The sequence below is a fragment of the Penicillium bovifimosum genome, assembly GCF_028826915.1.
Source record: "Penicillium bovifimosum strain IBT 22155 chromosome Unknown utg000006l_segment0_segment0, whole genome shotgun sequence".
Lineage (NCBI taxonomy): Eukaryota > Fungi > Ascomycota > Eurotiomycetes > Eurotiales > Aspergillaceae > Penicillium > Penicillium bovifimosum.
The window spans coordinates 965834-988694 of record NW_026622715.1 but is presented as its reverse complement, the minus strand read 5'-3'; the positions used below and the strand labels follow the sequence as shown (position 1 = coordinate 988694).

Below are 22861 nucleotides of genomic sequence, written 5' to 3'. Positions count from 1 at the left end.
AGTGAGGCAGCGTAGACGACGTGGAGGTTGGGTAATTGAGCCCATCCTTGGAATACAATGGAGTAACAGGCTGTGAGCGCGGCAGAGGAGCAGGGAGCAGGATTGTAAAAGGACGAAGAGAAGAATAGTTAACTGTTCGTAGTGAAGTGACAGTAAAGTGATTCGATTGTTTGGATCAGGCGGCGACGGGATAGACCGAGAGATGCTACCATGGCTCATCCAAACTTTCCAAAGTATGAATCTAAGCTTGATCACATTTGATCTGGCAAACAACTTCAAGACGCTTCCAGTCGATGGGGAATTTGCTGTTTTGATTGCGCTCTGACAGAATTATGACAGGAATATGGAATTAACTCGTGCACTGGTTATGTGGTGTGTTACAAAAGCCAGTCCCCCGATCTTGACCTAAGAAAGAAGGATACTCAAAGACCAAGAATCCAAAAGAACCGCGAGTGACTGGATTTATTCTCTATACCCGGTAGTATTCCACTGTAACCTTCCAGTACAAGCATGAAGCGACAAGCCAAAATGAGATCAAAAGTAAATATACAGAAAGGAAAAGGAAAAATGCGGAGAGTCAAGACCAGTGGAGATGAATGATGATCGTCTCGATCCACAAGGCAGGCCCCGCAATCCTAAACGGTCAACTCTAATCTGCCCTACAGACCCTTTTAGTATTGCCCAAGCCCCGACCCGTTCTATAACCACAAAACACCCCATAAAGCGTTGTACCAATAATCAGTACCAAACCCTGATACCAGATAGGCAGATACAGAACCCAATCCTGACAAATGCCAGTGAAACACAATATCCTAAGATTGCTCTTTTGGATAATAGGAAGCTTTGGCCGATGACCACGGATCCAATGAGGGTCCCGCTTTCGTCCATGTGTCCAGTGCGTACGAACTTCTCGTTGTATCGTTTCCAGAGCCAAGCGAAGAAGTCTGGGAGGCGCCACTGTGGCCGAAGGCAGTGGTACTTCTGTCAGAGCTGTTGGGGGTTTTGGCCGCGAGGTAGTCAGACGAGGTCCTGAGGAAGAGTGAAATTCCAAGGTTAGATAATTGATTAATACAGATAGACAAGTGCATCTGTAATTGGGTTATCTGGGTATTGAGTATCGATGGTTGACGGGATAAAAGCTGCCAGCTTACTGTTTGTGGCTCATTTTGGCACTTGTTTGTAGAATTGGGGTCGGCAGTGACAGTAAAGGCAAGCCAGAGCTTTAGGTATGCGGAAATCGAGTCTATTGATAGAGCTGGTACCTAGCCAGGAAAGGTATTCAACTATCTTGCAGAAGTAGATACCTAGGCAATGATTGTGGATATACACATCTTGAACTTGAAGGGGAAGATGCCTCAGTTATAAGTTGAGAAGATGGAGCACTTCAGCATCTCGTTGCCTACGGAAAAACCACCCGGGTGACATTGGGCCATTGTGTTCCCGGGTTGGAAATATTAGGGTGTCAGGTAGTGGTGAAATGAGGTGAAGCAAATCGGTGTGACGATCTACGATGGATCGCCCTATCCTATCCCAGGCGTTGACATTTCTAAGGAGCATTTCTAGAAATTTGACATAAAACATAGTGCTGGCCAAGATGCGACTTGGTTCACGCACATGTTGAACAATGGACATTTAGATAGCGTATGGGGCTTTGTTTCTGTTCTTTTCATAAAGCAGAATAACAAAAATGCATTTAGTGGAGATGTCAAATGGATATTGATATGTTCAGAGCCAACAGTGGCCGCACGTCTGCGATGTCATAGTTTATTGGCTTTATTGAACCGGGCATTCGGACTTGACATGTTCCCAAGGATATGAGATGCATTGGGCAATGGTCATTTGCCCCACGTGAAGACCGGCATAGATCGAAACGAACACCTCAGAACTCGCTCAATCAAATTCGTAACGTGGCCGTGGCCCCTGCCGATCAACCCCGAACGGGCTGCCTTTTCGCCTCTCCCCGCGCCTGTCAGGCGCAAAATTTCCGATACCTGAGTATCTTGCGCCCGTCGCCAGTGGCGTTCCCATGACATTTCGTTCACCCAAGCTCGCGGGAGTATGAGTATGCGGCCCAGGAAGCATAATTCAGCTGCACATTCAATGTCACTTGCTCAGTACCAGACTACCAGTGTATAGGGATTAGGGACTTCTGAGCTTCCCCAAATGCCCAAATTTCACCTGAATTCTTAAGCCTAATCACTTACAATCATCACCAGAAGCCACTTCCCCGGATTTCTGATAGGAGGGTTCAACTTGCGGTGTAGGGGCTGATGCCGATGGCGATCTCCTCATAATCCCTTTCTTCAATGCAGCAGAGAAGAATAGTCTTGAATTCGACCACTGATATCCATTACTGCAAAATGTAAAACACACGCAACCTGTTGATAGTACATGGTATCATAATCGCCCGCCAATTTGTATTCGATATTGCAGCCATGTCACATTAGCCAGTAGCCTCAGCATTAGGAACATTAGGATAGGGTTCGGCCGGGATTGAGATCTTGCCCAGAGCTAGGCAGACAAGAGGACCTTGCATTTATTTCTTGCAGGTCGTACGATTCGCTGATAATTCGAATAATATCAGGCTACCAGCCACAGAAAGTCACTTGACATAATGGAACTGAATGTCGTGTCGAGATGGACATTGCCAATTTTCCAGTCTAAGCCTCCTGATACAGCCTCATCTTCAGAATGTGGGCTCCAGGGAATTTGTTCTGGGGGTTTCAGGCGACAAGGTGAGGGGTAAGGGGAATGATGTGTTTGAAAGAATTCTCTACTATTGCTCTATCGCGTGAACATGGTGTACGTGACATCAAAAAGTTCTCGAAATAAGGCATTCGTGGCGCAGCAGCTGATCTCAACCCATCGCCTTGTTCTGCAAAACGTCTGGTACCTAAGGTGTGTTGCTCTCAACAGTGGCTTGGTAACTCCTCAGGTCTAAACGACCCACAAGCTGGTACTTTTGAGCGCATCCAGATGCCGCAAGCTCTAGACGTTCATGTACATGCGCGTTATGTGCGAATGATCTGCATCCATGAAGATCATGGAGTCACGGTAAGAAGTGGCCTTCTAGATCGATCGAGAAGTAAAGGTAATCTCATTCTCTCCACATGCGAACAGGGTCCGAAACACAAGGAACCATCGCCCGGCTCCCCCCAGTTCTACATAGAGCCGCTCCGGGTTGGGCAAATGGAAGCATGACGATAATCGGGCACAAAGCCCCAGGGCTCTCTATTCATTGTCTGCCAAGTCTTGCTCGCCCCGGGTACTCCTTTGTATTGCAGGGGCAATGTGTAGACAATCACCTATCCGCGAAAATGATATGCCCGTTGAGGAATATTCCATGGCTCCCATATAGCCCACAGGGCGCTTGACCAGCTTGAAGTAAAGCGTGGCGGAGTGTTCACGCAAGTTCATGGGTAACATACAAGTGGGTGGATTTGGATTCCATTGTTCGTCGCCTGGGTATAGCAGGTTAGGTGCCCAATGAGACTCGAGGTCTTGTGCGAGCAGCAGTGCCTCGGAGGGGGACAGTGTAAGCTTTCATATGGTGGCGGTGCAATACCTAGACCTAAGCTCTTTAGCTATTCTCCGACATCTGCAATGCAGTCTGCATATACCGTGCATAGATCGTGCATGACCCTGGCTGTGGCCAGTTGAAGTGTTTCAGGAATAACTGTCATTCTAACAAGGGTCGCAGGTAAATTCTATAATACACAAGGCAGCGTGCAATGCCCCGGAGCTTCGCCCCGTCGAAATCATGATTCCCAGGTGAACAGCCAATTAAAAGTCATGTTTTTTGCCTTTCGTTATAAAGTCGGAGTAGAGACGCCTGTTCAGATTGGACTGCAACCCAAATCGCATGCGCCGTACCCATGCAGGAGGTCCATGTTCTCTTCTATTCACAATAGATAGTAAGAAAAGCCGAAGAAAGCTTCTCCCTAGTCACTAGGAAGGGGAGAGGAAAGCGAGATAGAAGCGAAGTATTGTACAATGGCGGCGGGGGAGTGGAGAAGCAATGCCCTGAGGGTAGAGCTGAAAGTGACGGGGCCGAATTATGATGTCGTGCCGAACATTCTCAAAATGAATTCGTACCTAGTAAATCAAGTCAGTATATGGCATCTCCATGCATCTTCAGGAAATCTGGCGCAACTCACATTCCGAACATAATCGCAGCGGAGGGAACGACACGTAGTAAGTGAGGTGTCAGGCCACCATACATGGCGACCATTCCCTCTTCCTTCCAGACAGTCTTGAAGCACTGCACTAAGCCAGTGTATTTCATCTCAACCTTGCCATTGCCCAACGAGACAGTCGGGGCCTGGCGTAGACGTGTTCGGACAACCTCATGCGGGTAGGTGATAGCAGCAGCAACCAGCTTGGCCAGACCAGCCGCAGTGATACGACCACCCCAGAGCTCCGCTGAATCCCACGAGGTGTACTCGTAGCCTGGGTCATTTTGCTTAAGAGAATCACGGCGGGCGAGATACATTTTCATCTGCTCGTACATCACCCATTGAAGAGATGACTCGGTCACACCCAGATAAGAAGCGGAAAGGCCGCGGTAGAGACCGCGGATGCCTTCATGGCGCACAGTCTGCTTGATGCAGTCGAAGCTGTTGCGATACTGACGACTCTTGCCATGCTCCGCATTGGATTTATCCAGTTGCAAACGTGTCTTGACCAGCCAAATCGGGTTCGTCGCCGTACCTGTGGCGATGCCGGCGATTGCCGCAGCGGCCAGGTGAATCCCCATGGGAGTCTGCTGGGCATTCTGGTAATTGAAGTAATCGCTCAGTATCCGCTTCCCGTTTCCGTAGACATAGAAATTGATAGCGCGTGCGGGAACCACGCCAATCAAGTTCGGTCCCAGACCCTTGAACAGCGCGCGCCATCCTTCGTGTACGTGTATTGAGCGGAGGATTTGGAAGGTTTCGCTGAAGTGCATACCGGCCGTCCGGGTGAGATTAACTAAAGTATTGGACGTGGGCACCGGCGCAGGCTTCGCGGCGCGTAGAGCCTGGAGCTGTGCTTGGTAGAAGTCGGACTGCAGGCGTGTTTTCAGGACATCTAGCGGCGAAGTGAGCGTTGCGGCAGTCATGCCACCTAGTCTATGATTGAGGGTTAGCTGATATGATCTCTTTGCCTCCGGTGAAGCCCTAATGGGCCATTTGTCTTCTGGGGAAAACGTACCCGCCAGCAACGAAGTGTGCAAATGGCTTCGCATCAGGCTTTTCCTGACTAGGGGCCTGTGTCTGGTTGGGGATAACATCCCCCATTTCACGCGATTGTGGAACAGGGTCTTTATTATATGATGGAGAAGTGCCTCCCAGTTGCGCCGGCGCAGAGCTGGGAGCTGCGGTGGTTGAGAAGGTCATTGGGCCCGGAAGTAGAAGCCGCCACGAAGGCTGAGATTGTGGAAGAAAATAAAAAAGTAAGAAATGTCAAACGCGACGCAAATTAAATCATCACCCAAAGAAGTAGAGTCGAATTGGTGTACATGAAGAGATGAAGTTTCTTGTCAAGCAACATTTCTTTTCCTGAGCGGGTCTGACTTTTTCTCTCCGCTCTCCAGGCGGAGGCCTTCCTAAGGGGCAAATCTACTACCAATGACTACTTCACGTTGAGACGGGGACGTGTCATATCATATATGAATCTATATCTGAAGTTCTCAATTTCATCAATGTGACTGGTAAAGCGGAATGATCAATTTCCTAGTAAATGACGTTCGATCCTGGAGTATGGCAGATACGCAAAGCCCTTCTAGAAACCCCATCATTCGGAACTGTCGGATACCAATTGTGGCCAAATCCAATCGCTGAGAATACTGTGTAGCTATTGGAACTTGTAAACATGGAGTTTGAGCTTTGCTCAACCTGTGTACTCCGTGCGTACAGATGGTTGAGATCAGACTGTCACCAAGATCAAGAGCGAACAACACTACGCAGGTCTAGAACGGTAGATCAAAGCTTGGTCAAACTGAGCTGGAAAAATGTAGACATGAACTCGGAAATTTTTTGATTTTGTTTCATTCAGGGGAATCTATGCACAGGCGAGAGATGTGCCAGGGCATCCGAAACCCTTTGCGCTTCGTCTCATGTATCAAATTCCATTTCAGTCTAGGCAAAAATGGAGTGGAAACCCAGTAAACACCTAACAACCGCACACACCGTCCCAATTCGAAAACGAATCCTTTAAATGTGGGTATCGTAGGCGATGGGGACGACGGTCTCGGGCTTGTTGCCGGCGGGCTTGACGATGTGGCCCTCACGGGGACCAACGGCCTGGCGCTTCAGGTGAACGTGGACACCCTTCTCCTTGGCCTCACGCTTCTTGATGGCGTTCTCCTTGACACGCTTGATGAAGTCCTCGCGGGAGCGGGAGTGCTGGACGTGCTCAATGCGGACGTTGATGCGCTTCTCGAGGTAGCGGTTGTCGACCTTCTTGTAGAGGATGACACCGACGGAGGACTTGGTGACGTTGTAGACAACACCGGTCTTACCGTGGTAGACCTTGTGGGGCATACTGTTCAAACTGTTAGATTCTTGTGTCTTTTCCGAGTTTCGCATTGCCTATGGCGTGTGATCGCAGTGGGCGTTCGAGCGATGGCAATGAATGGGAATATCGAGATTGTACTGACCCCTTCTGGACGGCACCGTTGACCTTGAGGTCGACAATATCACCAACACTAAAAACATCTGTTAGATTTCAATCCCTTTCATTTGTTCGCGTTTCGAGGACTGGAGCATACCGGTAGGTCTTCATGTAGGTAGAGAGACGGATCATACCGCTCTCCTTGAAGCCACGGCTGAAGGCATACTGTTCGTCGTGTCGTTAGCACTTATCCTCCCAGGCCACCAAAGAGCATATCCGGTCGGTTGAAGTCGTTCTTCCAGTTTCAAAAAAAGACGTGTGTCGCAAAGGAGATCAAAACGTACCCGAGTGCCGGCGCGCAGACCGTACGAGTGAGGCATGACGGCGGTGTTGTGGTTGGTGCTGGTGGTTAATTGTCGACGGGGCCTTCAACTCGAAAAACTAGAGTGTCGGATAACAATTTGTGGGATTTACTGACTAATCCATTCTGAGGGCTCGCTAAGCCCCGTGGACGCTAGTCCCGTTTAGGATTATTAAATTATTTCCCAAATGGAATTAGCGCAACCTTCGATCTCCACCCAATCATAGCTTGAATCGCCCTTCATCATTCCAAAAGTTCTAAGGTTTGCTATTCACAGTAGTACTTGGCCGTTGGACATATCGCATGATGATCGACTTGACCGTCATCAATTGGAACGAAATACAGCAAAATATAGCAATTTCGGAGTTTTCAAGCTCAGGTACATTCTTGAGTACCAGATTTTTACCACGTAACCAATGGTCTCTGGCAGCAATAGAATACAGTACACAACAACAGGGCAATAAGCCGTCAAAGGGAGTATCAGGTATTCAGGATACTTGTGCTTGAAAAGACCTTGCGCGCTTTACGCCGTACTTGATGACCGAAGTACATGTAGGCAGCTGCCATATACATACCGAGCAGCTCGGAAATCCACACAACCCAGCAGATTCCATAGAGTTGAAGTTGTGATATTTGACGAGGAAACGAGTACGGAGTACATCGAGAGCGGGTCCGCTCCTGGGCCCGCGGGAGCCCGCCGATTGGCTCATAACGTAATCAGCTGACATAATCTTCTTTCCTAATCGGGACTAGGTAGGGCTCGCATCACACACACTCAAAATCTCAATTCTCCTTGACCCTTCGACCTCCTCGACAACCACCGCCCATCTAACCGCAGCAATGGCTCCGTGAGTATACCGATATATCGACTATGAAATGCATCGCATTGTTCTAATTGATTCCTGTGCAGTCGCGTTTCCTCCAAGACCTACAAGGTCCCCCGTCGCCGTAAGTCAATTTCGATCAAAATCCGTCTTCTGAAGATTCAAGCGCTAACTTCATCACAGCCTTCGAGTCGGCCCGCCTGTTAGTACTCTCCGGCCACTGATCAGAAGCGTGCTTCTGGTCATGTCGTGTTCATATCTCTAACCTAAGTTTTCTAGTGACTCTGAACTCAAGGTTGTCGGCGAGTACGGTCTGCGCAACAAGCGCGAGGTGTGGCGTGTCCAGCTCACCCTGTCCAAGATCCGTCGTGCTGCTCGGTATGTGAATAAAAGACTTCCACGCTTTTGCCTGAGAAAACTTGGGTTCAAGCATATCAGAGAGACATAGCGCTAATTCTTCTCTCCCAATAGTGAGCTCCTCACTCTCGACGAGAAGGACCCCAAGCGTCTCTTCGAAGGCAATGCCCTCATTCGCCGTCTTGTCCGCATCGGTGTGCTCGATGAGGCCCGCATGAAGCTCGATTACGTCCTGGCCCTCAAGGTCGAGGATTTCCTCGAGCGCCGTCTCCAGACCTGCGTGTACAAGCTTGGCCTCGCCAAGTCCATCCACCACGCCCGTGTCCTGATTAAGCAGCGTCACATCCGTGTCGGCAAGCAGATCGTCAACGTTCCCTCGTTCATGGTCCGCCTCGACTCCCAGAAGCACATCGACTTCTCTCTCACCTCGCCCTTCGGTGGTGGCCGCCCCGGTCGTGTTCGCCGCAAGAAGGCCGCCGCCGCTGCCGGTGGTGAGGACGCTGAGGAGGAGGAGGATGAGGAGTAAATTATTCCCTATATTCCCTCAAAAATGGAGTACGGACGGGTTTCGCTTGGGGCGCCTTCAATCCATGGAGGTTCAAAATGACTGCATCATAGCGTCTCATGTTCTTCGATCATGCAATACAAATGAATCAAAAACAGCCAAACGGCTTCAATTTGGAACCCGAATCTATCCACCCGAGTCTGCTACTGTGATTTGGAAATGTAATAATACTAGTAATGATATCCATGACTCTCCATATATGTACGATGTGCAGTAGATCCTAACGCCGTTCCCCGCTCCCCACTTAAGAAAAGCTCAATCCTTCATGTCGTCGTATCGATGTCTGGGCTTGGCCTCTTAACTTAAGACTCCGTACCCACCAGTTCCTTTAGGGTCTCTTCCGCTCCTCTATACCAACGTCCCATCTCCTCTAGTCCATCACTCTCTCCTTGCTGCTTCTTGCGTTGTGCTTCACGCGCTTGCATGATCGCATCTGACTTCCGTCGCTCCAGCACACCGCACTCTCTCTCCATTGCCTCCGCCTCTCGAGTCTTCCGAGGCAATGTGTTCTTCAAAGCAGCAAGCTGGCGATTCAAAGACGCCAGTTCTGCCTCACGATCTGCTAACAGTGCCAAGGTCGCAGGGAGAGGAAGGTTCTGCGACGAGGAAGCGTTGTTAGGATCGGAAGGATCCATATTGACGACCTGCTTAGCTCGGAGAGTGGCGATTGTGGACTCAAGATTCTCAATCGATGCAGGTAGTGTTGAGAGCTGCGTTGTCTGTAGCTCAACATTCTTATAACCTATCATGGCACGGGAGACGTTTCAGTCAATAGGCTCATCTTGTACGGTCACCGACCACTCACGGCTTGCCAAATCGCGCCCCATTTGCTCCATCTCCTCTATCATGATCCGTGCATCTTCTTTTCGTGCCTTAAGTTCGGCTTTGACGTCTGCTAGTTGTGTCTCCAGTTCTGTGTTCTCATTGTGTCCGACAATGACCGGCGGGTCGCCAACAATGGAGCGCAGGAACTTTTCCTTTGTCACTTGCTCGAGGTAGGAGAATCGCAGCTTCGAGAATAGTTCCTATGCAAAGACATCAGTAATTGCACACAAAGGCACACAATGGCGTGTTTGGGTACGTCGCGCAAACCTTGTAATGTGAGAGATCAGCCTCCAATGAGGCTGGGGTTGGATCATCGAAGTTCGAGACAGACACATCAGAGCTTCTTTTTGAAGGAGAGGGGTAAGATCCCCCCACCTCCGCGGAAATTGGCTCGCTGATGCGAATAATCGCAAGACGCTTCTTTAAATCGCCCTTCTCCTCCAGCTGCTTGAGTGCTGCAAGGGCTTCTGCTGACGAGGTCGCCATATCAAATACTGTATGGTGAAAACGCGGCTTGTGAAACAACAGAAGCCAGTCTGGACTGCTAGAGAGCTTGGTGAGCCGAGTCCTTAACCTTCGAGGTGCATCAAAGTAAACAATTATCGCGATAACCGATATCAAAGGCGGTGAGGCCAACTTTTGGAAGGCGCGAGTGGTCTTCGACTCTTCGCCTCTCTTAGGTCTTGAATTCTTACCTTCTTCTTTGAAGTCGGGTATCTCGCCTTTGTTCCCTTCTGATATGGCCTAGTATATACTTGCTACGGTGTTACTCTACCGACTCGTTTTTGGTGCACTGATTCGTCCCCTCGGAGCCCCGTGATCTACGGCTCCATTGCATCATGGACGATGAATACGTTGCGCAGCTCCTTGCCAAGGAGGCAAAGGAGAGTTCCATGAAATACTCGGCTCAAGGACTGAGTGCTTTTATGCCTTCAAAGTTTGTTTGCTCTCACATTGCTTTCACAATTTAGCGTCTGCATGCGCACAAGACTGACATACACCTGCAGGCCGGCAAGCAATGCCCCTAAACCGAATACGCGCTTCCTACGGAACCTCATCAAAGTGACCGATAGTCACAATGCCTCTCTCAAGCTCAAGGAAGAAAAAGAAGCACGGGAGCGCATGCGCCAGCTGAAATATCCGACATCAGGTGCTTCGGCTCCATCTTCAACGGATCGTGCATCAACACGATCTGGTAATCGAAGTGGTATGCGAGGATCAAGGGAGCATTGCCACAGAGAAGAACGAGAAAGCCATACTCGCTCACATCGAAAAAGGCACCGAAGTCGTTCCCCCTCGACAGAACGGGAACGGCCGCGGAGACATCGACACAGAGATGAAGACTACGCTGGAACTGCTGAGAAGGACCGGGATCGCGATGAATATCGACGCTCACACCGGGACCACGATTCATCCAGACGGGATCGCCGAGATCGAGATAAGCACCACACCAGACGCCGACATGACCGGTCATATTCAAGGTCTGCCAGTCGCTCTCCGCGCAGGGACCGAAGTAACGATCGTCACCACCATCGAAGACGACACCGTGGGCCCGCACATTCCACCCGTTCGCGTTCCTACTCACGGGATTCGTCCAGAACTCGGCGATCGAAGGTTGAAGATGCGTCGACGTCGTCACATGGTTCTCACCGTTCTCGTCTCGATACCAGCACGCGGCATAACCGCCTTTCGCCACCTCCTACCACATCTACATATAAAAATGGGACGGATAGCGAGTCTGATCCTCTGGAAGAGCTCATCGGGCCACTTCCTCTCCGAGAGAACAAAGCACCCGTTCGCTCGCGTGGGCGTGGCGCCTACAAACCCAATTCAAGCAACATTGATGCTCACTTTGCACCCGGCTACGATCCGAATACCGACCTGCATTTAGATGAGGACGATTTACATTCAACGGGCCAGCCATCCTCCCGTCGTCCTGTTGCGGGGCTCATGACCAAAGACGATGACTGGGACATGGCTATGGAGGCGCTTCGCGATCGTGAGCGCTGGAGACAGAAAGGCGCGGAGAGACTACGTGCAGCTGGTATCGACGAGGCAGCCATTGACAAGTGGAAGGCGGAACCGGCTTTCGCGGGTCTCGATGGTGAAGGCAAACCGGAGGATGTACAGTGGGCGAAGAAAGGTGAAGGGCGGGAATGGGATCGTGGCAAGTTCGTGAATGACGAAGGCCATATTGATGTTAGAGCTACCTGGTAGTACTTTATGTTGTGTTTGAGCGTTATGGTGATTGGCGTTCGGGTCTGCTGTTATGGTGATATCAAAGGTGTATGCTTTTTTTGGTTTATTCATTCTGTCCTATTGCATGGACTCTATTATTTACTACGTATATCATGGATCGATGATCCAAGCTTGGTCAATACTACCTACAACCTTGGAATCCGAAAAATCGTTCCATGATACCTTGGTCTCCACAACATTCATCCATTGGTGCAACTGGTTTGAGTCGCTATATATTTGCACCTACCTCAGTAGGTACGGGAGACCTAGCACCAATGGAATAGGTATTTGAATCGGGATGGATGTCCGGACAATCGGGCAACAAAATAGAAGTCTTTCCATCTGGCGGTAAGCTAATCTTCATAGTTATCAACCTATCGTCAAGGTGTCCAAGATCATAACAACAATGAGCTTGACCCAAAGGCGTCGACGGGAAAGTCGGGCGGGTTCCGCAGCTTTGCTGCTTTGTCACAGTGCGGAAATCTGTCCGTCGCAGATGTCAAACCTGACGATTCAGCACGTTAACTGACGACATTTCAGTCGGGCGATTGGCTAACGCTGATAGACAAAGCATTGCGTTACTCACCCGAGATCTTTGCTGATTGATAACACAGCGCCGTGCTGATCAACCGGAATCTACCTCTCCACCTATATCTTGACTTCTTGACCCACCACTGCTCCCTCTTCATTCCTTCAATTATTCATACTACAAATTCCAAGATGACTGATCAATTTGCCTTTTCATACCCGTCTCCACTGGAAGGATACGAAAACCTCGAGCCACTGTCCGAGTAAGCGCTACGCAACCACATCGAAGTCAAAACACTAACACTTCGCTGCAGCGAGAAAGCCGAAGACGGAAAATCGCTGAAGAACCCTCAACATGGCATTCTGAGTAAAGCCTACGAGGAGTTCCCTGATCCCCTATCTAAAGGCCGGGACGGGGGCTTCGACATCCACATCTATCATTTCCAAGTATGTGACGCGCACCACTCATGCATCCGTGACCACAAACTCAAGATCGCAACGAGCTGACAAGTACAAGAATAACCCCGACCAAGCCGCATTTGCCAGAGCACTCTGGGAACGTATCAGACGAGAATGTAAGTAGCGTTACCTTCCGTAGTTCAGCGATTGTGTGGCGTGATCATCAACTGCGGGGTGCGGGATCACCCCGTTTTAGCTTGATATCCTTGATGCTTACCTACGCCCCGTACAGTCCCCGAACTACGAATCTACAGCTTCTTCGACCGCCCAATCGGTCCTCACCCGGTGGCTATGTTTGAGGTGAACTTGTTTACACCGGCGCAGTTTGGAGCTTTCGTTCCCTGGTTGGTTATCAATCGGGGTCCGCTTAGTGTTCTCATTCACCCCAATACGGTTGAGACGGAGGAGGAGCGCAATCATACTCAACGTGCGACTTGGCTTGGTGATCGGATTCCGTTGGATTTGAGAATTTTTAAGTTGCTGAAGCAGAAGAGACGGGAAGAAGAGGCTGCAAGGGCGAAGTAGAGGAAACCTTCCGAGGTTCCAATGTTCATAATGTTTCTTTTATACCTCGATGATGTAGAGTTTCTTACAGTCAGCTTCAAGTCAATATACACACTTTTGACCTTCCTTACTTGAGAAAGTTATGCATTCTGTAGACTAAAAGACCCTGTGACCGGGAAACGTGGGCGAGGGCTCCGTGGGCAGGTGACCCCATCAGCCCAAAGAGATCCAGGGCAATGATCTTCAGCCCCAAGTGTGCCATATGCATTGTCCCATCTTCATGACCAAAAAGCACCAAATCATGGCTTCTTCTACTACTACCCTGCCAGCCTGCTCATGTGTCCAAATAAGGTCCGCAATGTTCCGCATTCTCCGGGGTTGCATATCATTTCCCCGGAGGATAAAGAACGTAAACAGGTCATCCTCAACAATCACATCATATCGCAGAGGATTAGGAATTACAATTCAAGCTGAGCTATATGCACCCTCTGTCTTAGCTATACTTCACAGACACGAGTCCAGTCGCCGTGACCAGACCTTGGAGTCAGACTGGCATGATCCTCGTCGAGGAGATGTTTTACTTCCAGGAATCCAGGATAGTGTCGAGTGAATGACACAAGTCTGGAGAGCGCACTGCTACTCTATATCTATTGAGTGCATGTATTTGTCTTCGTTCATTGCTAGTTTCGTCCTTGTGACGAAGTCATGCTGATAAGTTCCTAGACTAAGCACCCAAGCAACTATTGAACCTTAGACGACCTCTTGGTGATGCCACTGGTACTTAAAGAATACATGTTCCTCTTCAGTGCTTGAGAGGTTTGTCACACAAGATGCGCTGTTTCATATCCGTGGCACTGGTAACTCTATCCACGACCCAGCCAGTCTGGGCCTCACTTGGCGACACCGTTTCAACCGATGTCCCACAATATGTCCTGGAATATGGTAAGCTTTAGCGGGATAGTATATAATAACCATCCCACTAAATGCAAGTGTCCAGCTCCTTTAGTATGGCTCCATAGCGAGGACACCTACATGCCGAGCGACATCCAGCAACAGCTCGATCACACCAGACCTATGGTCAACTGGACAAGCATCTCGGGGGTACCCTCGCCACTGACTCTCAATAACCTGGATGCGCTGAACAATCTGGGTAATGAGAGCGTCTACCTAACCTCTCTAGAAGGCATCGAAGCTAGTCCCGAGCCAGCCTGGTTCCGAGGTATCGGACCAGATCCAGAGGGACGAACGGTCAATGGTACCGCGAGTGCTATTATTGTTGTACATCGCGACGATACGACTGTTGATGCTTTTTATTTCTACTTCTACGCGTGAGCTCCTGGTAGTTACTCCCAGTCTGCATCGTTACTGACTCTATCCTAGATTCAACAAGGGTGGCAAAGTCCTCGGCTTGGAGTTTGGTGACCACATTGGAGACTGGTAAACTCAATGTACATCTTACCTGATATTACTGAAGCTAAGGGCGCAAAAAAACACAGGGAACATAACATGATTCGCTTCGCCAGCGGCAAACCAGACGCAATATGGTACAGCCAGCACGCGAGGGGTCAGGCATTTACATACAATGCCGCTGAGAAGAAGGGGAAGAGACCATATGCCTATTCGGCAAGAGGGACACATGCGAACTATGCGATCGAAGGGTGAATCAGATAATTCTCATCTGTTGATTGTATACTAATAACTAACAAACTCACAGAACGCACGACCACACCATACCAGGACTCAACCTCCCTGCCGGGTTCCTGATGGACTATACAGATCGCGGCGTACTGTGGGATCCCGTGCTAAACGCGTACATCTATACATACAATACCACGACAGGTGTCTTCCAGGCTGCGAACTCCAATGATCCGGTGGGATGGTTGAACCTCAATGGGAAATGGGGAGACGATCAGCCACCTAATGAACCCGAAATCTTTGGCGAGGCGAAGAACGTTGCTGGTCCCAATGGTCCTAAATTTAAGCATCTGGATCGCGATACAGTGTGTCCATCAAAGCCGTGCATTGTGCTTCCTGTGAGGACCTTCGGCAAAGAGGTGCCCTCGTGAAGTACAGCTTGGTCTGCTACCTACGGGATAGTAAATTCTGGGAATTCTGGAAGGTAGTGGGGGTATATCGCAATGATAATTATATAGTAGATAGATAGCTCTGGCATAGCGAGTGACGTGAGCCTGAATACAGTTTAGATCGGGAGTGTACGCTATCAAAGGTTCGGGCGATGCCAGTAAAAAGACCCGGTCCAAGCTTGCTCGGAAAATCCCCTGTCAGGCTGTCACACCGGGGAATCAAGAACGTACCTTAACTGTACCTTTGCGTGAACATGTTCGCGAGCTCTTGAAGTGCCCCGGCCCCCGGGTCTTTTTTTTCCGGTTCTTCTTTCCTCCGGATGGAGCCGTGCTGCCGTTCTTCCCTGGTCCTTAGCGAAAGTAAGTTGCTGCACGCGAGGGTAATCCACCACGCTCTCGATCCACTTCGTTCCTGGCACGTGCGAAACGCAGAAAATACGAGATCGGCACTGTCGAGAACAGGACCGGCAGTCCATCTGTTTTGAACGTACGATGTTCTGTAACAGCATACCTAATGGAGAACCTTGGAGACATTACTCCGATCGTTCATCCGTCGCATCTCAGGAAGCGCGGTCGCGGTTCCGTGGTTGAGTTTGCCCCACGTCGCGTCTCCGCCAAAACACCCAAAGGGCCAAAACGTGATATGTCGATTTGTAAGGTTGTTACAAAGCTGAGATCTTAAATTAACGTGTTTCAGGATCCAGTCTAAAGTCTAGTTGGCCAAGGAAATGCCCAGGTCGTCTTTCTTCTACGATATGGTCATATTAAACGGCGCCGTTAAGTAGTTTGGGACACTTTGGGAGTGTTTGGGTTGCAACTTGCGGCTACACGAGCCCATATTGGTGGAGCCAATGGCATTGCCCCGTGGGATGAACAATGTCCATGCTTTTGGGGGTCTCGTTTCAGCTGTCAAAGGAAGGTTACTCCTGGGTTGATTTAATAATGTGCCTGGAGCAGTCCTTGGTTGTCTTTTCTTTCGCCAGATCAGTTCATCTCATTGACATAAAAAGTCCCGACAGCATAGGTGGGGCTATATTCTTTACCGTGTGCAAACAAAACAAACAAGCAAACAAACCACCTGATAGTTCTCGATCATTTCGCTTCTCGTTGCTCTCTGTTCTGTTCTTTTGCTTCTTCGGTAGTATATTACGAACCAGTTGCTCTCCGCCTCGGCTTCTGACAATGCACTCAACTCGAATTTCAGATGTTCCATCTACGGCCTAAAATGATATCGGACAGGCAAGTGGAGACCTCAACGGCCCCTGGCGTGGCGCACGTGCCGGGTGCCGTCAGGAGACCACGAGATGAGAACAACGTGGATGAACCATGCGTATGGAGTATAGAGGTGGAGGCCGTCAAGGATAGCATGGGAGATGTTGCTTCTTCCTATGCTGACTCGGATATCAAGCGTGACATCGCCCCCATTTTCTCCCGTCTGTTAGCTCCATTAAAGACGAACGACGCACGCCATCCAACCAAGCTCCAAGTGGAGCACAGCCGGGGCTCTGGACCAAAGCTGGGATTTTACCCCTGAATCGGAGGATGTTTTCAGAGTGTGATAGTATTGATCGCCAATTGCCTAACCCCGAGTCCCTTAGGTCCTTTAGTCTTCCCCCTCCCTGTGTATGTAGCGAAATTAAATTCTTCCCTTCTCTTTCCACCACACTCCTTTCCAACTCTCTCCAAGCGCCGCTGTTGCTGGACGCTGTGAGCAGGCCTATTTTGAAACTAGAAAAGAACCAACGAAAATCACCAAAAAAAAAGGGAACATTGAACTCTTGTTGAACTTTGTTCAAGGCCCAATTTCAATTCCATCCCCTGTATCCCAGGACCCTTTCACACACCCACTGGCTGGGGACATTGTTTGAATTTCACTCTCGCTTATTCTCTCTTTTGCTGCTGTTGCAGATACCTTCGTCAATCGGAAGAAATCGAAAGCGCGGGATATTCCTAGCAGTTGGCTTGAATCCACATTCAACATTGCTTATCCAGTCTCAGACCGTGACCCCTCGGCAGTTTGGAATTGCTCTATTGCATTTCTGTTGAGCTGTACTTGTTAGCGCCGTGATTTCACTCCGATCTTTACTATCATTTCATTGGTGAGTGGCCGTTTCCATAACCCCTGACGTCTGCCCGTGAGGGGTTCTGGAGGATCGTACAATGTCAATTCAAAATCTTTTGGTCGACAAAGTTGAATACTCCAGAACAGTGAGGGATCAGAAGAGTTGAAGAAAAAGAAAAAGAAGAGAAAGTGAAAAGTGACGTCGTAATAAGATATTAACCTAATCAGGAAAGAAACAGATAATGGCAACTCCCTCAGCTGCGCGCCTGGCGCCTGAGACAGATGTCAACCGTCGCACCTCCCTCGGCTTCCTCCGTCGTTCTAAATCCACCGAACCCCTGGGCGAGCACAAATTCTCTGGTAATCGCAAAAAGATGTCCAAAGCTATGGAGGAGGAGATGCGCCGTCAGCGCGAATCTTACGCTCCAAAAGTCCCTCCCCGCTTGCCTGATCTTTCCCCCACCCCCCAACTGGAAACCTTTGGAGGCGAGGAACGTGACAAGATTGCCGATCCCACTCCACCCCGCCCACAGTCTGGATTCGCTGCATCGCCTACTATGGCTGGATCATCCCCCAGCGCAATCGATCCATATGCCCGCACGGAGAGCATGACCCATCGCGGCCGCTACAGCTATGCCAGCAGCGCCGTCAGCACTGTCAACAGCCCCCGCCGTGTTCGCCGTCGCAAGGATCCCACATCTTACAAGTAAGCCGCGCAGATGAAAGAGATATATCAAGAACCCAACGAGACCAAAGCCTAACAATGGAACGTGTATAGTGTGCTTGTCATCGGTGCCCGCAACTCAGGCAAAACCTCGTTCCTCAACTTCCTGCGGAGTGCCCTCACCATGCCCGCGCATAAGCACCCGTCGCGCACTCCCGAGGAGATCGAGGAACTTGAACGCCAAACCACTACCTGGGAGGGATTCACGGCACAATATCTGGAGACAGAGTTTGACGGAGAACGTGTCGGCCTTACTCTGTGGGACTCTGTCGGTCTCGAGCGGGATATCGCAGACCTTCAGCTACGTGGCGTGACAGGCTTTTTGGAGAGCAAATTTGAGGAGACCTTGGCCGAGGAGATGAAGGTCGTTCGCTCTCCCGGCGCCCGTGATACCCACATCCACTGCACTTTCTTGCTTCTGGACCCTGTGCGTCTTGATGAGAACATCGCCATGGCAGAGCGTGCTGCCAACGGCACTTCCAAGCCGACCGATGCGCCCGTCGTTGGAATTCTCGACCAGAACCTCGATCTGCAGGTCTTGCGCACCGTGTTGGGCAAGACCACCGTTGTGCCGGTTATCAGCAAAGCGGACACGATTACCTCGGCACACATGAGCTATCTTCGCAAGGCGGTTTGGAACAGCTTGAAGCAGGCCAATATCGACCCCCTTGAGATCTTGACATTGGAGGACCAGGAGGAATACAGCTCGTCGGAAAGTGCCGACGAAGAGGAAACCGTAGAGCCCGAGACCAAACCCGAGTCTGAAGCTGCAGAAGGCAGCGAAGCGAAGGAGACCGCAACCGACGACAAAGTTCGCCGCTCGCCGTCACAACTGAGCGAGGGCACTCGCCATTCCACCGCCTCGCAGGCCACCAACCAGCACGTTCCGTTCTCTATCCTGTCTCCCGACCCTCATTCGTTGGCCGCTGGAGACAAGCCTGTCGGACGTCGATTCCCTTGGGGCTTTGCAGACCCCTATGATGCTGAACATTGCGATTTTGTACGCCTGAAGGACTCCGTTTTCTCCGACTGGCGCACCGAGTTGCGAGAGGCTAGCCGCGTTATCTGGTATGAGCGCTGGAGAACCAACCGCCTCAACCGCAACGGACAGTCCCCCCAAATCCAGAAGCAAAACAATGGCCGTATGGGACCCCGTGATGGCCGTCGCACACGATAGGGCTCTCTCTTTCTGCCTTGTTCATTCTGTAACCTGTTCGCATAGCTTTCTGTTCCAGCACATACCCCAATTCTTCGCGGCCCGGCACCTCGCAAGGCTTCTTTTTATCTCATACCTTCTGTCTCGAGTGTCATTCTCCTTCTACTAAAATGGTTCGAAGTTCGCCTGTACCAGTGCTTTCCATTTATTCATTATGCACGGTATTTGATCTTAGTTTACCTCGGCCTTCCTGTACAATTACGGCGTACTCCGTAGACAGTAAACATGCACCACTTGATCCCTCGGCTGGATTTACAATCTGACATGCGCATTGGCCAAATGACTCCAGTGCCTGCGGCTGAAGCGCTGCAGTCGACGATCTCCAGTGCTGTAAGCCAATAAGAGCCGCTGATTCTTGGCTGCATGGGGGCTCGAAGTAGGTGGACTAGCTCTTAAGTTGGGGCCAAAATGGAATACGAGGTGCGATAAACGCCGTCGCACTGTGCTTTCTTTCCTTCTTTTCCCCTCCAATTTGCAATTCACTACTTGGAGAGGGTTTCATCTGGTCTTGTACAGAGCAGATGAACACTCGAGTGGTGGCCTTGCGCAGACTGACAGTTGCCTTAAGTCTCACTCCAAGTGCCCTCGTTTGTGTGACCTAAGACTTCTCGAAACTCCTTTGTGGGACGAAAAAGAAAATAAAAGACGTTGAACAGATTCAAAACAAATCCCCGGACAAAATGTCATTGCAAGTGAACGACCCACGGTCACGCACCCGATCCAAATCTCGCGAACGCTCACGGTCGCGTGACAGCCGGGCCCCGTCTCCTTCCCACCGCTCCCGCTCCCCAGCCGTCGAACCCCGAAGATCTAGCTACAATGCCGACGAAGAAGCCGAAATTGAGCGCCAATACAAGCTAATCAGCGAGCGACGCCAGCGCAAAACCACCGAGCCAGAAGAGCCCCGCAGCGTGATCTCCCGCGCACCAAGGAGTCCTGCCCGCTACGACGTGGACCGCTCTGGCTCGGAATCGGATTCGCGGCGCCGAGGTGATCGCGACACAAAGAGCTCGAGACGACGTCGCGAAGACCGTTATGAACACTCGGACGACGAGCGGGGCTCAGCCACTGCTCCGTCGCAGTATGCTCCTTCGCGGCCGTATCGGCGGCGGCCTTCTTCGCCGGACTCAGGCAGTCGAGTGAACCAACATGACCCGGATGGCTCTGATGACGATGCGCTGGCGTACGGCGATGAGCCGGGGAGTCACCCCAGCTATGCGCGCCCCAACCGTTATAGCTATGCGCAGCCGGCGCAGGTTGTATCGAGTGCTCCCCGCCCGCAGTCGGGATACCCTGGCGCTGGGTCGGACTGGGCCTCTGTGCCTGAGTGTGAGCGGCCAGGTTTCGTGCCGCCTTCGTCGCAGCCTGCGGAACTGTCTTCTATGCCTGGCGCGTTTCCCTCGGTTTCAGCTTATGCCGATGGCTCTATCCCAGCGATGGCTCATCCGCTGCAGTACACCAGCGTACCCAGCCAGCAGCAGGTTCCGTATGCGGCGACCAGTGGCGGGTATATGCCTGGGCATTACCGCACTGCTTCTGCGAGCGATGCTGGTTACTCCGCGAGTGATGCTGGGTATCCCCCGTCGTCGGCTGGATACGCGAACCCCGGCACGTATCAGTATGCGCAGATTGATCCCCACGTGAAGTATACGACGAAGACTGCGCCGAAGCCAGCAACATCAGCTGCTCCTGCGTCTGAAAACTATGTCAGACCACTGCCACCGCAATTGCAGAACTTCTACTACCCGCAGGCTCCGTCGCCGTCCCAGTCCCACTCGTCATCGCAGTTCCAGCCGCCGTCGCAAGCGCAGCAGAATCGGCTGGACCAGCCGCCCCGGAATGAGCCTCAGTTTGTGGAAATCACACCTGGTGGAGGTCGGTCGAGCGCGCGTCCTCACGGTCTCTCTGTGTCGTCGAATAGCAACCTTGCGGTTGCTGGAGGTAGTTCAGGACACTCGGCTCATCCCCCGGCTAGTCCCCTGCTCGAGCCGTATCACGGAACATACCAATCCATCTCACCCATGCCGTCGCCGATTGTCATTCCATCCATCCGCGACGACGACATCTCCGACCTCGAGCCACTCGACGGTGGAGGTTCAACGTCAGAATCAGGCCGTCGCAGCAAGCACCGACGCTCCCACTCATCCATTAGCGAAGTGGAATCTCACCGCAGCAGCAAAGACAAACGCGACAAAGACCGCAGCGAGCGCAAAGACGACAAACGCCTGACCCGCCCATCAGCCAGCCACACCCGCCACCACTCGAGCTCCTCCATCCCAGGCGACGGCAAAGTGGTCATCTCCCCAACAACCGGCCGCAAACGCGTCTCCTTCTACGATGCCGGCGCCGACGCCGCAGCACTGCAATCCGCCCTCAACCACGCCCGCAACATAGACAGCAAACCCATTATCAAAATCCTCCCTCGCCTCTCCAGCGACGAGATCCTCCTCCTACGGCAAGAATACAAAGCCCGCGTCCGCCTCCAAGGAAAAGGTATCAACCTAGCCAAACACCTCCGTCTAAAACTCGGCTCCTCCTCCTTCGGCAAAGTCGCCTACGCAACCGCCCTCGGCCGCTGGGAATCAGAAGCGTACTGGGCAAACTGCTATTACCAAGCCGGCACCTCGCGCCGCGAACTCCTCATCGAGTCCCTGATGGGTCGGTCGAATGCCGCAATCCGCGAAATCAAAAACTCCTTCCGTGACACCCGCTATGAAAATAGCCTCGAGCGCTGTATGCGGTCTGAGCTGAGGGCTGATAAGTTCCGCGTGGCGATCCTGCTTGCGCTTGAGGGTCAGCGGCAGGAGGAGCGCGAGCCACTGGATAAGAGGCTTATTCGGGATGATGTGCAAGATTTGCATCGGGCGATTGTAAGGGAGGGAGGGGAGACGGCTATGATTCATATTATTGTGTTGAGGAGTGATACGCATCTGCGCGAGGTGTTGCGCTTGTATGAGGAGACTTATGGGCATAATTTTGCGAAGGCTATGATTTCGAAGTCGAGGAATTTGGTGGTATGTTTCTCTTGTCTCTTTTTTTTCTTTTTCGGTGATTGCTAACAATTCCCAGGGCGAAACACTAGCCCATATCCTCAACGGCGCAATCAACCGTCCTATGCGCGACGCCCTACTTCTCCACCAGGCACTACGTGAATCCCGTAGCGGCCGTGAGCGCTCCGAGCTGCTGATTTCCCGTCTGGTGCGTCTGCATTGGGAGCCTAGACATCTCGATCTTGTGAAGACGGAATACCGTCGGCGCTACCATGAGCGGCTGGAGGAGGCTATTGCGGAAGAGATTCTGTCGCTGAATGGGGGACAGGACTGGGGGGAGTTTTGTATCGAGTTGGCGCGTAGCGCTTAGTGTTGAGATCTTGCATGTTTAATATCGCGCTATTTGTACTTTGTGTTCTGATCTATGGTCTACAATTTATCTGTTGATTTATCTCCCCTACTACCTATCATCGGCAGTCAGGAGTCGGGTATAATTGTTAGCATGTGTTAACATGTGTTTTCAAGTGCGC

The 22861-nt window shown here is 51.1% G+C and overlaps 10 protein-coding genes across 10 annotated transcripts; 7 read left to right on the top strand and 3 right to left on the bottom strand.

Moving 5' to 3' along the window:
- Positions 1 to 4055: 4055 nt before the first annotated feature.
- On the bottom strand, positions 4056 to 5378 carry N7515_008010 (putative mitochondrial carrier protein (Rim2); the record flags this gene model as incomplete). The annotated part of the gene is made up of 3 exons (XM_056668754.1): positions 4056 to 4095; positions 4158 to 5111; positions 5194 to 5378. 3 exons carry the CDS (start codon positions 5376 to 5378, stop codon positions 4056 to 4058), a joined length of 1179 nt encoding a protein of 392 aa, XP_056518584.1.
- An 816-nt stretch (positions 5379 to 6194) lies between these two features.
- On the bottom strand, positions 6195 to 7039 carry N7515_008009 (60S ribosomal protein eL21; the record flags this gene model as incomplete). The annotated part of the gene is made up of 4 exons (XM_056668753.1): positions 6939 to 7039; positions 6752 to 6819; positions 6641 to 6688; positions 6195 to 6525 (listed from the first exon to the last, which is right to left on the bottom strand). The coding sequence occupies exons 1-4, from the start codon at positions 6972 to 6974 to the stop codon at positions 6195 to 6197; spliced, it is 483 nt and encodes a 160-aa protein (XP_056518583.1). The 5' UTR covers positions 6975 to 7039.
- Positions 7040 to 7795: 756 nt separating this feature from the next.
- Positions 7796 to 8662, top strand: N7515_008008 (40S ribosomal protein uS4; the record flags this gene model as incomplete). The annotated part of the gene is made up of 5 exons (XM_056668752.1): positions 7796 to 7803; positions 7866 to 7903; positions 7963 to 7981; positions 8059 to 8157; positions 8251 to 8662. 5 exons carry the CDS (start codon positions 7796 to 7798, stop codon positions 8660 to 8662), a joined length of 576 nt encoding a protein of 191 aa, XP_056518582.1.
- A 341-nt stretch (positions 8663 to 9003) lies between these two features.
- Positions 9004 to 10012, bottom strand: N7515_008007 (uncharacterized protein; the record flags this gene model as incomplete). Its single annotated transcript, XM_056668751.1, has 3 exons — positions 9004 to 9443; positions 9507 to 9726; positions 9794 to 10012. 3 exons carry the CDS (start codon positions 10010 to 10012, stop codon positions 9004 to 9006), a joined length of 879 nt encoding a protein of 292 aa, XP_056518581.1.
- A 353-nt stretch (positions 10013 to 10365) lies between these two features.
- Positions 10366 to 11743, top strand: N7515_008006 (uncharacterized protein; the record flags this gene model as incomplete). Its single annotated transcript, XM_056668750.1, has 2 exons — positions 10366 to 10463; positions 10534 to 11743. 2 exons carry the CDS (start codon positions 10366 to 10368, stop codon positions 11741 to 11743), a joined length of 1308 nt encoding a protein of 435 aa, XP_056518580.1.
- Positions 11744 to 12484: 741 nt separating this feature from the next.
- On the top strand, positions 12485 to 13276 carry N7515_008005 (DOPA 4,5-dioxygenase family protein; the record flags this gene model as incomplete). The annotated part of the gene is made up of 4 exons (XM_056668749.1): positions 12485 to 12555; positions 12607 to 12739; positions 12810 to 12867; positions 12984 to 13276. 4 exons carry the CDS (start codon positions 12485 to 12487, stop codon positions 13274 to 13276), a joined length of 555 nt encoding a protein of 184 aa, XP_056518579.1.
- Positions 13277 to 14085: 809 nt separating this feature from the next.
- On the top strand, positions 14086 to 15321 carry N7515_008004 (uncharacterized protein; the record flags this gene model as incomplete). The annotated part of the gene is made up of 5 exons (XM_056668748.1): positions 14086 to 14197; positions 14253 to 14583; positions 14636 to 14692; positions 14752 to 14913; positions 14970 to 15321. 5 exons carry the CDS (start codon positions 14086 to 14088, stop codon positions 15319 to 15321), a joined length of 1014 nt encoding a protein of 337 aa, XP_056518578.1.
- A 1243-nt stretch (positions 15322 to 16564) lies between these two features.
- On the top strand, positions 16565 to 16873 carry N7515_008003 (uncharacterized protein; the record flags this gene model as incomplete). The annotated part of the gene is made up of 1 exon (XM_056668747.1): positions 16565 to 16873. The coding sequence occupies one exon, from the start codon at positions 16565 to 16567 to the stop codon at positions 16871 to 16873; it is 309 nt and encodes a 102-aa protein (XP_056518577.1).
- Positions 16874 to 17643: 770 nt separating this feature from the next.
- Positions 17644 to 19302, top strand: aspE (septin; the record flags this gene model as incomplete). The annotated part of the gene is made up of 2 exons (XM_056668746.1): positions 17644 to 18107; positions 18180 to 19302. 2 exons carry the CDS (start codon positions 17644 to 17646, stop codon positions 19300 to 19302), a joined length of 1587 nt encoding a protein of 528 aa, XP_056518576.1.
- Positions 19303 to 20021: 719 nt separating this feature from the next.
- anxc4 (annexin ANXC4) lies at positions 20022 to 22701 on the top strand (the record flags this gene model as incomplete). Its single annotated transcript, XM_056668745.1, has 2 exons — positions 20022 to 22355; positions 22411 to 22701. The coding sequence occupies 2 exons, from the start codon at positions 20022 to 20024 to the stop codon at positions 22699 to 22701; spliced, it is 2625 nt and encodes an 874-aa protein (XP_056518575.1).
- Positions 22702 to 22861: the final 160 nt, after the last annotated feature.